Below are 17,405 nucleotides of genomic sequence, written 5' to 3'. Positions count from 1 at the left end.
CTCCCTTTGATCGTGTCATATACTGCGAGTAGGGTATCACCTACTGCACAACAGGAACTGCGACACTATATGTTGCCACATAGTAGGCTACCCTACTACTCTAGAGAAGGACCTCCTGTCGCAAAGCCTCTATCTCTGCTCTCGACTCTGCTCTCAAAGACGCGATCTGGCGATCCCGCTCGACCCTCACCTCGGCAAGCTGTTGGTCTCGCTCCGCTAGCTAAGTTTGAGCCACTGTCAACTGTGACTGCAACTCTGCAAGATGTGCTATCATCAACTATCCCGTGTCAGCCTCCTACTCTCTCGCAGGCTCTTCGCCACCATCTCCACCTATGGCTCCACCCTGCTCATCCCGCTGCTGCCAGACTTGCCTCAGAGCTGCTCGCTCCTCCTCAGTCCCACCTAATCTCTCCCCTACTCTCCCAAGGGATCCACCCTCACCCCTCTATAGTCCACCCTTAGCTGGCACCCTGCTGCTGCTAGCACCAAGATCTCCACCTGTCTGCCTCGGAGCCTCGACTCTCTATCCCTGCCTCTATCCCTGCCTATGGACCTGGTCCTGTCCCTGTGCTGGTGCAGGGGCATCATCCTCCACATCCTCAATATGAGGATCCTGCTCTCCTAGATCTGTAAAACGTGGGAACGGATGCTACTGAAAATGATCTCTATATTGGGGCAATACCCTGCATCCGCTACATCATCCAGGTAGTCCCACCGCAAGCGGTGTAACCTTGTCAACTCCTGCATCATCAAAGTGTATGATAACCGTAGAGACTATCCCTGTCTCTCCTTATCTACATACTGAGCATAAGCTGTATACTCCTGTGAGATCCCCTGAGGCCGGCCATACTGCCTCATCACGCGAGAAATGATGAATCGCTCCACAATGGTTTGTGATCTCTCGATCAGTGGGCGTGTCACAAAAAGGTCCCTGCGAACCATCCACTAGTCATCCCATGGCTCCAAGCCTCTGTATGGTCTCCAGACAACGACTATCAAGTCGTCGAGCTGTCGTCTCCAAAAATCTGTCTTGCCCAGATGGGGTTGCGTAATATATCCGGCATACCTATATATGATCGGTTGCCCGAGCTCTCTATTGTCATCTACTATCGACCGACAAACGGGAAGGTGCTCCCAAGCTCACACTTATAAAATGTACACACCCGCGGCCATGCTCCACCCATCTCTGTAAACGATCTCATGCATCCCCCGATACATGTGGGCCAATAAACAAGAGCCCCAACCAAGTCTCTGAGGGGTCTCTATCAACCTCTCTAGCATCCGGCCCCATCCACTCTGGAAACCCTGCTGCCCTTTGTCTAGCATCAAAAAACAACCTATGAACCTTGCTAGAACACATGCTAGAGGATACTCCTCACTATACCTGCTCATAAGTATGTCCCAACTCATGGAACGAGTCAAAATATTTGGATCCCTGAATACATTCCTAAGTGCCTATAGTCCAGGTAACAACGCTGTATCATAATCCACCTTATCCCCAACAAAAGGGATACAAAGGATCCTATACACATTCTTGAGAGTGATAGTCAACTCCCCAACTGGCAAATGAAATGTATTATGCTCTAAATGAAACCACTCTACCAATGCCGTGAGCATTCCATGATTCACACGGATATCAGGTAATCTCAATAGATGAGTCAACCCGCACAAATCAACATGAGCCTTCTCAAACTTAGATAAATATCGAACTAATGCCATAGTGGGAGGATAAACACATCTAAACAGCACAAGAGGTAATTGAGCCTGCAAAAACCCAACAAAGATACATTAGAAAATATTCCAAATGAGCCTACAAGAGAAGTAAAACATCAAGCAAATCCAACTAAGTCAAATGCAAAACAAAAATTTCATGTTTACACCCTAAAAAATACTCACTGTCTTTCGAATGACAAAAGACAGAAAGGGCAACATCTCGTATGAGACAAGATTAGCTCTAGCATGATAAAAGAATCCTAAGCAACAAACTATTATGTCTCGCACGACAAAATGGTCTTTTAATAGACCTGTCGTACGATACGATGGTGCATCCCGAATGACAAATCTAATGGTTTGAAACGACGAAAGAAATAATGCCAGTTACTCGTATGAGACAGGATCCTGTCTCGCACGATAAAATGTGAAACCCGACCCCACACATGCGAAAAACTTGAAAAATGAACAAAAAAATTCAAAATTGAAAATATAAATAGGCTTAAGATCAATCACTTACCACTAGCTCATAGTTTCAGGGTCGATTATGTCTTCTCTGACACTCGAATCGATGCTGACAAGTAGGGACCACCATTTTTCTCGCAAAAAGCTTTTTGAATTTTCAAACTTGGAGGGTTAAAATGATTTGAAAATGACACTTTCGTCCCATATATAGCCAAAACCTAATTTTTCAACTTGCTTCGATGGACATGAAAATTGTACCCTTAGCTAATTTGCCCATTCTAATTCCATTTTCGGGATTGAAATCGAAATTCAAGATCATTTTGCTAGCCAATTTCACAATTTGGATCACTTAGCGCTCTTTTCATCAAATGCTCATTCTTTCTTCAAATTGTGCTCAATTTCAATGCTGAATTCAATTTCATTCTACACATCAACATTACAATCAACTTTGCGCTTAATTTCTCATCAATCAACGCCAAAATTTCAAATATTCCTCAGAATCAATTTGTGCTCAAATAAGTTATTTTTGCCACTAATTGCCTATAATCATTGCCCTCGCTATCTTTCAATTTCGCTCCCGAGGAGGCATACTCACGATCTTATGACCTCATATCTGACCTCATATCTCATAGTCGAGAAATTTTTTCAAATTTTCATCAAAAGTTGAGCAAAATCTTTTCAACTAAAGAAAATCAATTCTTATTGCTAAGAGGTATCTCAGCTTCATCGCTTCACATCAAGTTGAGGTCTCTCGATCATCTGAATCGAATCAATCGCTAAGGGCATATCAGTTTTATCGCTTCAAATCAAGCTGATATCTCTCAATCATTTGAATCAATCTCTTAACGTTAATCAGTTTCATCGCTTCAAATCAAGCTGATTATTCGTTTAAACTCAATCAAAAGTTTAAAGAGTATCTTTGATCACACTCAATCTAAGTAGGTGTTCAGTATTCGTTTCTTGATCAAGATGGACAATTTATCTTTGTTCATCGTGTCTTGATCAATCAAGTTCAAGATCGATTTTTATCATCACTCACTGCATCTAAGTTCAATCAAGTTCTAGATCAGTAAGATCCGCTCCTTGATCAATCAAGTTCAAGTTCGATATCTTTTGTTTTCTATCGTTCCTCAGTTCAATCAAGTTCAGGATTGGTATTGTTTTAATCAAACTTCATTCAGCTTTGTCCCTTTGAATCAAGCTAAACACCTTGCTCTTCATCTAGTTCGTGATCAATCAAGTTCAGAACTGACATCTCCTAGACATCACACATTCTTTGAACCAATGCGTTGCTCGCACATTAATTCAAAGAGGGGCAAATGTAATATCCTAAAATTGGTCATCTAAACCATGGGCCCCTAATCTCGTCAACATCACCAAGGTCCTAACCAAAGGCAATTAAATCAATCTTGAGCACATTATTAATTATTTAATCATCAAATATCACATGGCAAATCAATTACTCAATATTAATTAAATATTTATTTAATTAATTGAATCATTTCAAAGAATATCATTTTGATCAATTATCCCATTTTAATTTATCAAATATCCTTGCATATTTAATTAATTAATAAATTTTCCATTTAATCATGCAAAAGGAATTAATTTATTACAAAAGAGGAATTAATTACAAATAAAGAGTTGAATTGAAAATAAACAAAAAAAATTGAATTGAGAGAAAAATCAAACTCGAGATATTATTTCTTTTTCTAAATTTAGAACTTGAAATCAGAAAAGCAATTTAATTGAATTATTGAATTATTCTCTAAAATTGGAACTCAAAGCTTTTCAGAAAAAAGAAGTACAGTTTTATTGAAAAGACCTTTTTCTTGAATAAATCAAATATATGCATGGAATTATCTATTTTTATCATATATGCATGGAATTAATTTATTATTATTTTCCAATGCAACTTGGACTTCTAATTTGAATGCATTTCAATCAAGCTATAATTGGAATCTATCTCAAGGTTAACTCAACCTGATTTCTCAATTATTTTCAATTAATCCTAAATTGAGTTTTCTCTCTTGCAATTCTCTATAAATTTAGTCTTCAGCTCTCATTCCAATTTACCCCAGAGATTTTTGAGAACACGCTTGGAGATTATTATCACGCTAATTTCACTCTAGAGTCACTGAAGATTATTGTGCTTTTTAAATTATTTTCATCCATTTTCCATCCATTATTGCTTGCATCCATCATTGCTTGAATTGATTATTTGTTTGAATTATTCATCCATCTTGCATCCATAAAGTTAAATATCATATAGATTAAATCCTTCGTCTTGGTGTAGTCTAGTCACTGATATTGCTTATAAAAATCTGAGAGCAATCTTATACTCGCATCTTTTAGAAAACAATTAGTCGCTTTGTTATGGTTTATTACTTATTGATTATTGATTATTAACCATGCATATAATGACTTAATTGAAGTGTTGTGTTGGCAGCTACAGGTTCACTTTTTCACACACACACACAGTTTGCAACTCTATCTTGTCTTTTCAATGATGATGAAGGCTCTTGTAGAATTAATTGTGCACTAAATTTCCATCTAATCCTTATCTTGCAAGATCACCATGTTTTGGGTATGGGGTGATCATTGTTTTTTCTCTCACTACTGCTAAGGTGGTATCCTTACGATCAAAGTATGACAATTACCAATATTATGAAGAGAACTCACATGAATAGATCTAGTCACCTATACAAACATTTTAGTCATCTTGTGATAGTCAAAGAGGGGCAATAGTAATAAGTCTTCATGATGGAAGTCCATTAAAGGTGGTAGTCAACATAGTGAAAAAGCCTAATCATGTTTAGAGCAATAGGCAACCCTAAGAACAAGAAAAAATAGTCATGTGATAATGCATAGGACAACCTTAATGCCCAAGTTTAGAGAGCATACAACATGAATAATGATAGTCTACTAGCAGGGATAAAGACAGGGGTAAGTTCAGTGTCAGGTACGTATAAGCATGAATTTCCTGAGTTAGCATTAGAGTATATATTAGCCAGTATGATATACATATTTAAATTCAGATTTGTGCATAATTGAATATAAATTAAGATGTTCTTAATCAAGTCAATGACAGTTAATATCATATTAAGTTAAGAAGGTAAATTTTATCTATTTATTCAAACATCATTAAAATAACATAACGCTACCGCCAAACATAACATATAAATATATATATCTGCACATAATCTCAAGAATACATAATACAATCAGATTCAGGTTATGCAGATTATGGTAGTACTGCAAATTCTTATAAGGAATAACAAACTGATTATAATGAAATGACAATAAGTGGTTAATGCTGATACAAAGTAACACTAACAGGAAACTTTGATGACAATCTAATACACATCACTGTTGAACTTACCCCTGACTCATATAACCCTATGTTGGCTAGGCCCCACCATAATTAGAAGATCCTAATTACTACTGTCCTAAACCTTGCATTAACTATCATAATTTGACAGTGAGTTGAGTTAGTCCATTAGCGAGATTGGGAAAGAGTTTGGTATTGAGTTTGGTGTTGGTGGAAGGTTTAAGGAGGTACACTATGACATGAAATGACTCTTCTTGTCCCTCATGTGAATGTGCTCCTCTTGAAGCACTACGACATGGATGACCCTTCCTTCCATTTCCTACACCCTATTTTCTAACCCACACCTCGTAACCTTTACCTCACTTCCTATCATCATTACCTTCCATCTACCTTTCGTATCCCCTCTCTTAACCTCCTTCACTTTCCTACATCCTATCCTAAACCTTAACCTCATACACATTTACTTTTACTTCACCTACCTAACCCCATTCCATCCTTCACATCCTTTTATCTCCCCCCATTCATTTTCCTACCTTCCAAACCCCTAGCATATCCTAACTTACTCTTTCACCATTACATCCTTCATCACTTACCTCCCTATCTTATCCTAACCCACACCTCATAACCTTATACCTCTCAACTTCCATTTTATACCACCTTCCTATCACGGTACGCTTATCCTCCCTTCCAAAACATCGACAAAAAATGACACACGATCACTACACAGTGGTTTGACGGTCCTGCAGCAAGGAGTTTCTATCACAACCATATATACCAGCATCCATACCCAAGGTAAGCTCCTCAGCTAGAGCCTACATTCAGGCCACTTCCAACGGATGTTGGATACAAGAGTGGCACAATCTATGGTTCTTTCCTATTTGATCACACAGGTTTAGGTCATCCCGCTCCTTAATTAGGGTCTGCCCTAAGAGGTTATGCCTATAAAGAGGATAATTGATCATTTCATTTGATCAACCATACAAATCAATCTTATTTATCTCTTTTTCTACCAGACAATGAATATGAGCTAGGGGAAAAAAAATTATGAGGAGGAAAATTCATTATAATAAAGATAAAACTTGATCATCAACCAACACAAATGCAAACTCCTATGTAAAATTCAAACAATTTCATCACTACGTAAAGCAAATTCGACACATTGTCACAAACATAACGACTTTTTCTTCAAGAAAACATCCTATGGATGGATTGGTTGATTACCCTACCTTTTTTCTTCAATCGGATCTTGGCGGCACCGCAATCCAGAACTATTTCCCTCCTTGTAATACCCAATTTTTCTGTGAATATGGCAGAGGTTGACGGGACGAAGAGGCGAGATTAATGTTTATCAAATGACTTGGTCTTTTATTTTTTTTTAAAAGTAATGCCCGTGGTCGTCGGAATTTCGACGAATGTAGGCACTTTTTAAAAAAAAACACAAATTTCGTTGCCAATTCTTTCTCTGTTAAAACTAAATATTGAATTATCGTTAGAATTTTGATGAATGTAGGCATTTTTTCAAATAAAAATCAAATTTGGTCACAATATGCCTTCTCCGTCAGAAACCTTCGTCAGAATTTTAGGCCAAATGTATTAGTGGCTATTGAAGTTTGTAGTTCAATGTTTGAACTAGTTAGTTCAGAGATTGACTTGTGAGATTGTTTGAGGTTGGTGAAATTCTAGTTAGTTTTTTGTCTACTAATTCACCCCCCCCTCTCAGTAGTTCTCTGGATCCTTATTGATTCATCATACCATCAATAACACATTTAATATAATGGTTATAGTCAACCCACATTTGATTCTTCCATGCAACATGCTAAAGCAGGTAGTTGACATAAATAACATCCAAGTATCATAGAAAGCATAGTAAATGCTCCAACTAAAACCAAGGAAACCCCAAATTTGTAAAACTTAAAATAATGCACAACATGGATCTGCAAAAAAATGTAAGCTGAAATGCAAGAAAACTCAAGATTATACTATGACAAGCAATTCATAAACATAAATATATAAATAACATAAATCCTTCCATGACACTTACATGAAATCCAAAACCTTGATCCAAAAATGTCAAAAAATCTATAGTTGGAGACAAGATCAACTTAGGAACCCAACAAGAACCATTATACCTAAATATGAAGTGAGTAATCATGTACCAACACTTCCACAAACAAAAAGTTGCAACCAACCTCCTCAAACCATGCATGCAAATCAACAACTATCTTGAATCCAAAAAAATCCCACAAGAATCACAATCTAAAAAAGAGTCTCTTTGTAGTTCTACAAAACCACAAATTTAATTTAAATATGTAAAATTAGCAAAGCCGTCCATATCAAAGGCATGCATTCAAATTTGAATCCACTTATCATTGGAAGACTCACAAGTTTGAAAACACCAAAACAATCAAACAACAACAACAAAATATCATATATTACTATAGAATTTGAAATTAAAATCTACAAAACCCAGAGATCCAGTCAACATTAATTCAAAAACATGCAAGTACTATCATCCAATAAGAAGAAGAGGTTTAGGAATTGCATGTCACCAAATAGGCCAACTCCACAACCATCACCATGTACATGCATAAATATGAGATTAATTTTTCTAGAAGCTTTTGGGTCATCCATGACCAATTCCACAACTTTCATGTATTTAGGGGCTAATAAGCTAAAACTTTCTTATTTCAAGGATTAATTCAAGAACAACTTAAGTACACCAAACTATAATCTAGACAACAAATACTTTTCCATGTAACCAAAGAGCCAAACCCAAGGTTTAAATAATCATATGTAAGGTTTAAATAATCATATGTGGATTGAGATTCTTAGTCTACTTTATAATTCCATACCATCATGTTTTTACATGCACCATAGAATTTGTCAAACATAATTCCAACATTTTACAATACCATAATGACATTACATGCTCTTACAACTTGTTAAACATGACATACAAAGGTATAATGGCCAAGTATAAGTGGGATGTCCCATTTTTCAAATAAAGACAAAATAATTAATAAATACAAATAAAATAAACATTTCAAATATAACGACTTTCCAAGTGTATGACACACCTAATCCCAACATCCTTCCCAGGTATGTAATTCTCAATCTCCAAAGTAATATAAATTAGTCTTTGAAAATTTTAATTATTGAACAAGGGTTTTTATTTTTGACATACATCATCTTATTAATATACATGCATTTTGTGAAGGCAATGCTTCACTTGTGGTATCATAGGTAGTGACTTTAACAAATTTTAATATCAAATATTTACCACATTTTGATTACCAAGATCTTATGAAGGTGAGGTGAGAGCACATGGTGAGTAAATATTGTTATTTACCACTTTTAATCATCCATATCTTATTAATGATTTTATATATACCAATTACAATAACAATGCCTTAAAAGATTTAACAATAAATTGCACCATAATATAAATATGATGAAGCTTCAAAAAATAAAACACAAATATGAATTAAAATTCCTCCATAATATAATATTGCTTCAATGATTGCAAAATCTATGCTTCCACATTATGCTCAAGCTTCAAAATTCCAAAACGTGTTACAATATCAAAATATATGCTGATATCCAAACAAAGTCTTGAAACACAAGTACAAACTCTAAGTGAGATTGCCCTCGAGAAATCAATAAGTTTTCATCCTCAATCTTCAAGAAACAATCTCCAAAATCGAAAGGTTTTCATCTTCATATCTTATAGTTGAACATAAAGTTCAAACTCTTGATAGAAAAGATTGAAGAAATCAACAGATGAATCAAAGACAACCAAGCAACTTACTATATAACACCAAGAAGGCACAAATTTTAATGCCACTAATCATAACAGTTAAAATATTAAAGAGATTTTTCCCCAAAAAAAACCCATGCTGTGTCATGAACACCAATTTGCAACTCCTCACTAATAAGTGATCATAAAAATCTATCATGAGGAAGTTAACAATTATCCTACAAATAACAACAATCCACTTCTAGAATCCTGCACCCCACTAAATCATTACTTTATTATTATTATTTGTTTTTACTAAAAATTTCTAATATCTAAAAGTCCCATTATTAAAATGTTTTTTATCCTTATCCAGGAAATAAAAAAACAGGGCATCATATTGGAACCACAACAAACTTACTAGAGATATTCTACAAATATAACAAACAAGTTAAAGCAAATTATAAGAACCTAGAGCTATTAATTCTAAGGGCTTTATGAACCTATTTGGTGCCTATCTAAAACAAAAGACTTTACAACTTTTCCAAACGGTTGCAATGTCTTTCCTTAGGACAAAGCTTTGATTTTGTCTACAAACAAGCAAGTCATCAAGCTTTCATCTCTATTTCTAGCTATAACATGAATTGATTTGAACCATTTCTTTTTCGATGTTTTATTTTATATATAGTATTGCTAGAAAGATGAGAAGATAACGAAGAGGGAATTCACCGTACTCATCCTTAAGCTCCTTATTGTTCATCTCTAATCCAATTGTCTATTTGCTGCTTGCAAGGTAACTGACACATGTGTATGTGTTGTTTTTATGGTTAGTATCTTCATATCTATAAAACTGAGTGACGAGGATTCAAATTGATGAAAGAAGATTTTGCAAGGCCTAGGACCACTCTCTGCAGGAAAGCAGAGATGTTGGGAATTCTTAGGTCTACTACCTTCTGTTGTAAGTTTTTATCCAAAACTGAGAAAAGTTTCAGTATTGTCCTATGGTTGTCTCTGATCTACACTTCAAATCGAATATGATCTTATGACTTTTTTGAAAATTGCACAGCAGATTACGGTAGCCTGACATTTATGTCACTAACATTGGTAATAAATGTTTGAACAATCTATGTAAGGTTGTGCTTTCAACATTATAATTGCACACCACTTTCAATGCAATTGCTCAACATATTCTGATGGTAGTATGTATGGTTGGGCATAGAATTGTTAGCAAATTTCAATGGCAACATATTTCCATCAACTTGTAAATAGATAGTTCCTAATTAAACAGCTTCCTTGATGTTCTGCTAATTGAACTTTGTGTTTGTTAGTGTTAATAACTTAATACCATGGTTTTTTTAATGGATTTCCATACCCACTTCCAAATCTCCCAATTAGGTGCATGCAATTGGAGAATGCTTGCTAAGATCAATGGGTTTGACTTCATACCTGTCAAAAACTCCAGCTGCAAGGTAGCCCTGTTTCATTTTGGGTCCATTGACTATGGTGCTGAGGTCATATTTTGTTTGACCTTACAAATTATTACATAAATTAGACAAGATGATCTATTTATTGAAACTTTTAGTAGGTTATACACAAAAATGTTTTGATGAATTATAACAAGAATGGTAGAATATCACAAGAGGAAAATAAGGTAGTGAAAAAAGGGAACACTTCGAATGTAAAGCAAATAGTTTTTTCAAATGCCCAAGAAGAGATGATAACTAATTTGACGTATGAAACAAATATGTAAATATCATACATGCTTCTTAGTTCATAATATCTTAAGAATTTTCCTAGGGAATGGTTCTGCATGAAGTTGTAAGTATTCCTTACTTTCTTGTATCAGAACGCAATAATTGTAAGTACAACGAATTCTAACCTATAAGATATTCATCCTCTTTGGAATCTCAATCTTTGCTTTTGTTAAAATCTCACGAGCAACTTTCCTTGATGTTGACAAAATCTCTTCCTGCGTACAAATGCAAGCAAGGTTTGCTTAAGAACATAATAAATTAATGGATCTCCAAAATAAATAGTAATTGTTTAAAAATGTACCTTTTAAGGATAAAATGATTTGATATCAAGAAGAATAAATATGAAAAGTCAATTGTATTGGATAAAATGAATTTGCTGTTGTATTATAGCCATATATTTCATAGACAATCTATATATGCGAGGAATTCTGCTTCTTTAAAAAAGCAGAAATAAAATATTAATTCCTAAAATTGGGCCATGTGCAGGAATACATTGTCCATGCGTAGAAATAAAATTGGTGACAATTTGCATTATCATTATTGTGAATTTTTCAATTAATCAAATCTAGTCTTGGATATTAAGACAATGAAATGTATAGCAAACGTATTAAGATTTTGAGAAAGATACATATAAAGATACCACGAATTGGGATATAATACAAACAATAATGATGATAGTTCATTCAAATACATACATGATGCTTCCAATTAAAAATACGGCAGGCTCTAATAATTCTCAATTGCTAGAAAAAAATAGATTAAACGATAAGCTCATATTTACTAATTAAATCAACCACATTGATATTCCATTTTCATGTCATTGTTATAAAAACAAACAGAAAATCTATTTGAATGTAAAAAAAATTAGTTATCAAGTTTATTAATGTTAAATATAAAATTTTTTGCTTCATATTATCAGTTATTCCCAAAATTTCAACCAAGTTGCCCAGAACTGTGAAAAAGGAGTGTAGAAAACCATAAAACCGACAACACCAGAGGTGAACCCTAATTTGTTAATCACCTACTGACTTGTTCATCTTTTCTTTGAAACACTGGAAATGCTTGTTTCTGGAGTGAGAAAAAATAAACTCAAATATAAATCCTAGAATTTATAAGAAAGAGGACAACTTTTTCTTTAATCTGTTTTTCTAGTGTTTGATTCAGTTCTAAGAAAAACCGGGCAGACCAATTCAAATCAGCATGACCCCAAGCTAGGGCCACGGGCTATCCACAGGTTTTGCAACTATGACAACAACAATATACATTGATAACACCGATCGCAGATGTTCAATTGTTGTTAAGTGTTAAAACCAATAATTATTTGCATTGTTGGTTGAAAATTTTGTACACTTGGGGAAATATACAAAATTGTGGTTTCAACCACAGCGTGTGAGTAAAACTCTCCTAATTAAGGGAAGGCCCCCCCTATCTAACTACAACTTTGAAAATAAAATAGGATGGGACAACAATCTTTCTTCTTCTTTCAAGAAAGACAATATCCTTTTCTCTTCACAGAAAAGGATAGCGATTGAATATAAACAGTAGTAACCACTTTGAAATGAAATGAGAGAAAGAAAATGAAGTTTCCTGAAAGCAAAAAGACTTCCGTCACTTCCTTTGGGACGAGACAGCAATATCAAGCTCAAAGACTTGATTATATGAAGTCCTATCTACCATTTTCTATACTAATGCTATAAAGAACAAATTATAATAGCTCAAAGACTGGGATATCTTATTTTTTTCTACTTAAAACCATGGGAAGTCGTATAAGCTCAAAGACTTACAGCTATTTCTCACAAAATCTACTCCTAAATTCTCCTAAGAACAAGTTAAAGCACAAAGACTTGCAGCTTCTCTCAACAAAATATTTATTTTAATCTATATTAACCTCAACTACTTGCAGCACAAAGAGTGCAAATCAGATGTGATTAAGCTTTTTAAAGAACACCTGCAAGAAAAATAATATAGAACACAAACTCAAGTATGTAGCACAAAGACTCAAAGCTTGAGCAATTTTCTTCTATTCCTTTCAATTCTTAAATTTACACATGAAAGCTCAAAGCCTTCTTTGCTATAAATTTGGCAAAGCTTTTGCTTGCTTTCCAAAAGATAAAGATTACAATAAACTCCTCAATTATTTATAGGAGAGGAGCCTTGAGAAAAAGGTGGGAGGATCCTAACTAACTTGAGAGATTCTCTCAACCACCAAGACTTATTCAATAACTAACTATGACTTATTCCAAGTACAGTCCTAATTGAACACAACTTGTAGTTGCCTTACATGTAATTAAAAAAGTGCAAGTAATGAGTTAACTTGCATTTTACAAAAATACTTTTACATGTAACTTGTCGAAAGGAAAACTACAACTAATGATTACAAAAGTGGGAAAATACAAGTAAGTGTTGAAAAACACTTAAGTTGCAGCACGTGAAGACACGAACCCTTTAAACTTCTGGATGATCATTTGTAGTTCCTCAGGATCCGGTTCATGGGTGTTCTTGGCAACAGCCATCGTCTTCACGATAGTATCATGACATCGAAGGAGCGCAAAGCTGTTTTTATCCAGGATGGACTGGATTTCATGCAAAAAGACTTGGTGTTTCATCAACATTTGAATTGAAGCGGCCGAGAATTCTTCGCTCCTCCATTCATTATGAATCCTCATCTATAAATCAGCAATAACTTCTTCTTCTGGAATCAGCTCTCCATCCTGACTTAATATGTTGCAAGAGGCCCTTTCACAATGTGAGACAATATCTTGGAAAACTTCACCCCGGAATCTCTTTGCATCATCGATCTCCTCAATGAGGGATTTAAGAACAAGGGCCTTGTTTTCCAGGAGCTCTTCAAATTCCAAGTACATAACCTTGGAAGAAATGATGGCATGCTCCTGTAGAACACTCAACTGTTGTTGAGGCATGATATGCCAGATTGTCAAACTCTCTTCAACACTTTCCAGATTCTTTTTGAAAGTATCGGAAGTCTGATCCAGTTTTTCCTCAATGGTTTCCAACTTGGACATCATTTGAAAAAAGTCTTTTATCACCTGTGCACATAGATCGTGAAGTTGATCAACCCAGGAATCCAGTGCTTGTACCTTCCGAGCAGCCCATTCCACTCCATGAATTGATTCTTGGGAACCAGAAGAACCTATGGAGTTACTCCCTTCAACAACAGGTTTTGTGATTTTATGAACAACTGCTATTAGTTGTCGGTTTTCCTCTTCTAGCTTGTCTTTCTTTGCTAAAAGTTCATCACACCTTTGTACCAACAAAGCTACGGAAAACTGAGCATCATGTTTAATGAGCTCATGCATTTGTTTTCCCAACTCTATCCTTGTAACTTTATAATTAGCAGCTGACATTTCTTCAAGTGGCTTATCTGCAATGGTTCTACAATTTCAGCTACCTTCATCTTGTTGCTGTCAACAGTTACTCTGGAGATAGTCTTGGCCTTCTTAGCAACTTTGGATCTGGATTGTTTTAGTTGCTGATAATCAAAGGCATCAGGTGAGATTTCTTGCTTCTTTCTTTTTGGGGTAAAAGAGCTAAGCCATGTGGGTAAAGTCATCAACTCCCCTTTAGTAGCAGCTGTAGGCAAAGGAGAAGCAGTTTCTATTTGAATCACCGTGGTCATCCTGGGAGGAATATTTGTTTGGACAGCAACCACGGTTTGCTCAGTTACCAATGGGCATGTAGATTGCCTCATAAACTCTTCGAAATCAGAAGTGGAAGTATCAATTTCTGACAACTAGATGGAAATAGGAATATCCTTAGGAATTTCCAACACACTCTTTTGTTGATGATCAGGAGGTGGCTTGTATGTTGAAATGGGAATGACATTTTGAGGAGATTCAGCCACAAGCAAATCAGGAGGAGAAAGAGGTGTCTCAATGGAAACTGGGGGAATGTTCTCATGAGGCAAGTCTGAAACTGGAGACTTAGGAGCATCATCAAATTGCTGCCCTTCTTCTGGATTATCTAGATCAACCACCTAAACATGAAATCGTGATTTTTCCTTCCCAAGAACTGTTGTTTCCTTAGGAGGAAGCAATACTGCCCGACTTACTCGCAACTTGATCCTTGTGCCCGAAGATGATGCACCTTCCTTGTTGTCAATTTGAATCTCGGACTTACGTCCAAGAGGCCCCGTAGAATCATCTTCTTTTCCAACCTTGATTTTTATAAGTCTAACAACATTATTTTTCAGCATGCGTTGGTGTTAGCCAAGATAGGCTGAAATCTCTCAAGGATGGATATGCACTCTTTGTGTGACCATTGGATCAAAGGAAGTGGAGCTTCTTCAACCCTCCGAGAAATGTATTCAGGATCAAGTATGTGCCCATCATCAATCATCCCTTGTGGGATATCCACCAAGTTCAAATCAACAATTTGCTCAACAGTGAGCCTGCAGTAATCCATCTTCAGAACTTCGGCCTCTGTGCGGAGATCTATCCAGATATCCTCAATGCGATGCACGTGCACAAATGATTTTTTGATCTTCTCCTTCGTACCCCTGTAATCAAAATCAACTCTAGGTTTAAACCTTTTGAGTTTAATTTCCCGCATTTCAGTCTCCATGTGACAAGAGAATACCGGCCAATTTTCAATGGGTTTGCGGTAGAGATCCCCATTCCAACTTTGTGTTTAGCAGACTGAAAAGTGTCAACAGCCATGATCTATCTTCCCAACTCCATAAGAATGATCCTATCAGTTGGGTATCTAGGAAGCATATATGGCTGACCACTATAGCATACGATTTTCATATAGGTGAAGGTGGGGAACTGTAAAAACAAACATCCGTATTCGCACACCCTTTCCCATGACTCATCTGATACTCTTTTGTTCCTCAGAGTTCTGTCAAACTGACACATGAAATATCCAAAGAATGCATCTTGGACTCTTCTGAAATGCAGTCTGCTGGGTCTCAAAGGCAACTGATCGTAATATTCCCAAACTGGTATAAGTGAGCGATCACCCTTGGTAGAAAGACCTAGAAAGTGTCTAAGTGATGCTGCCAAGTATACCAAATATGAGTTCATGTAGAAAGTCATGGTGGAAGGGACTGCTGCAAGTTGTTCACACAAGGCATCGCTGATGACTTCTCCCCATGATATATGATGTGACTGCTTTATGAACATGATGAACTGGTACATCCATGGCTCAAAGACATTAGAATGCTCGAAGCCCATTATCCTACTTAGAAGGGTTATGGTGTCTCCTATCTCCCATTTGAAATTGCAGCGATACAGCTTAGCCCACCTTGAGAAGGAGGTTCGTGGCTCTTGAATCCACCTGTTGATATGTCGTTTACAATCTTTTTCCCTTTTCACATAGTAATCAGCTGCACTTTCTTTGGAGAATTCCATGTAAACAGGTGCAGGAGGTATTTTGAAAACCTTCTCGATTGTATCTGCATCAAGACGAATTATTGCCTCGCCATCATCATTTTTGATGACTCTCGTCTCTTTGTCAAAATGATGGGTGTAGGCGAGAACAAATTCAGGTTCTAGGGCAGCCACCGGGAAGAAGATGCATGATGGATATGGCTGTCCAATAACCGCTGCATGTTGTTATCTTGTGGGACTTCCACCCTCTTGACAAATTCTGACATATCGACGTGCCCTATTTCCGTGTCTCTGATACGATCCAAAGGGGAAGAAACTTGGGAAGGTGCAACCTCGTTCTGATACTTGTCATATTTGTACTTCATCTTTTTTGGAACTGGAGATGACCGCAAATCTAACATTGATCGAAAACTTAGAATACTGTGATGAAGACTTAAAAGTGTTAAGGCAACATCATAGTCAGTTGCAAATATCATTCTTCCTTCTTCTAATGGGAAAAAACTCCGATTCTTGAACTTCACGATTTTGTGAGAGGAAGAGGGGAAATATATGGAAATGGGAAAAATTTGACTTTGACCAATTTCGGATCTTGGGAAATTTTTTGCAAGTATACAAGTTGGAAAGAACATACATGCAATCAGGGTTTTAAAACCCAAATGCAAGTACACTTGTAAATTTGCAAATGGAGAAATGGATGGAAAATGAGAATTTGACTTGCGGAGAATGACGGAAATGGAAAGTACGGATATGAGAAACATGAATGGATAGAAATGGGAAAATCCGGGAATGTCATTTTCATGAAAATGGGAAGAACTTTTCAACATGTAATCCGGTTCTTAAAACCCGATTTTGAAAGGGGGGGGTATTTCACATCTTTTCAACTTGGAATTTCAACCATAAATGGTTAAATTCATTAACCGTAAGGGAAGAACAAAAATTTCCAGCCAACTTGTAATTTGGATTTAAAATTCCAAATACAAATAAAGAGGGAAAACTAAGAAAACAAGAAAATAATAAAATGAAACAAGAAAGAAAGGAAAACATACCTTGAATGAAACTGAAAA

General features: G+C 36.0%; 1 protein-coding gene across 3 annotated transcripts in view; it reads right to left on the bottom strand.

Annotated features, from left to right (window-relative positions):
* Positions 1-10,910: 10,910 nt before the first annotated feature.
* Positions 10,911-17,405, bottom strand: part of LOC131071526 (uncharacterized) — a 297,148-nt gene continuing 290,653 nt past the window's right edge. For all 3 annotated transcript variants that reach the window (XR_009112532.2, XM_059211079.1, XM_058007425.2), the window contains one exon: positions 10,911-11,208. Coding sequence is in view for 2 of the 3 variants with exons in the window: in XM_059211079.1 (XP_059067062.1) it covers positions 11,119-11,208 (90 nt within the window). In the remaining variant the exon portion in view is untranslated. The remainder of the gene's footprint in view (positions 11,209-17,405) is intronic.

The sequence above is a fragment of the Cryptomeria japonica genome, chromosome 9, assembly GCF_030272615.1.
Source record: "Cryptomeria japonica chromosome 9, Sugi_1.0, whole genome shotgun sequence".
Taxonomy (NCBI): domain Eukaryota; kingdom Viridiplantae; phylum Streptophyta; class Pinopsida; order Cupressales; family Cupressaceae; genus Cryptomeria; species Cryptomeria japonica.
This window is presented reverse-complemented; position numbering and strand designations above follow the sequence as displayed.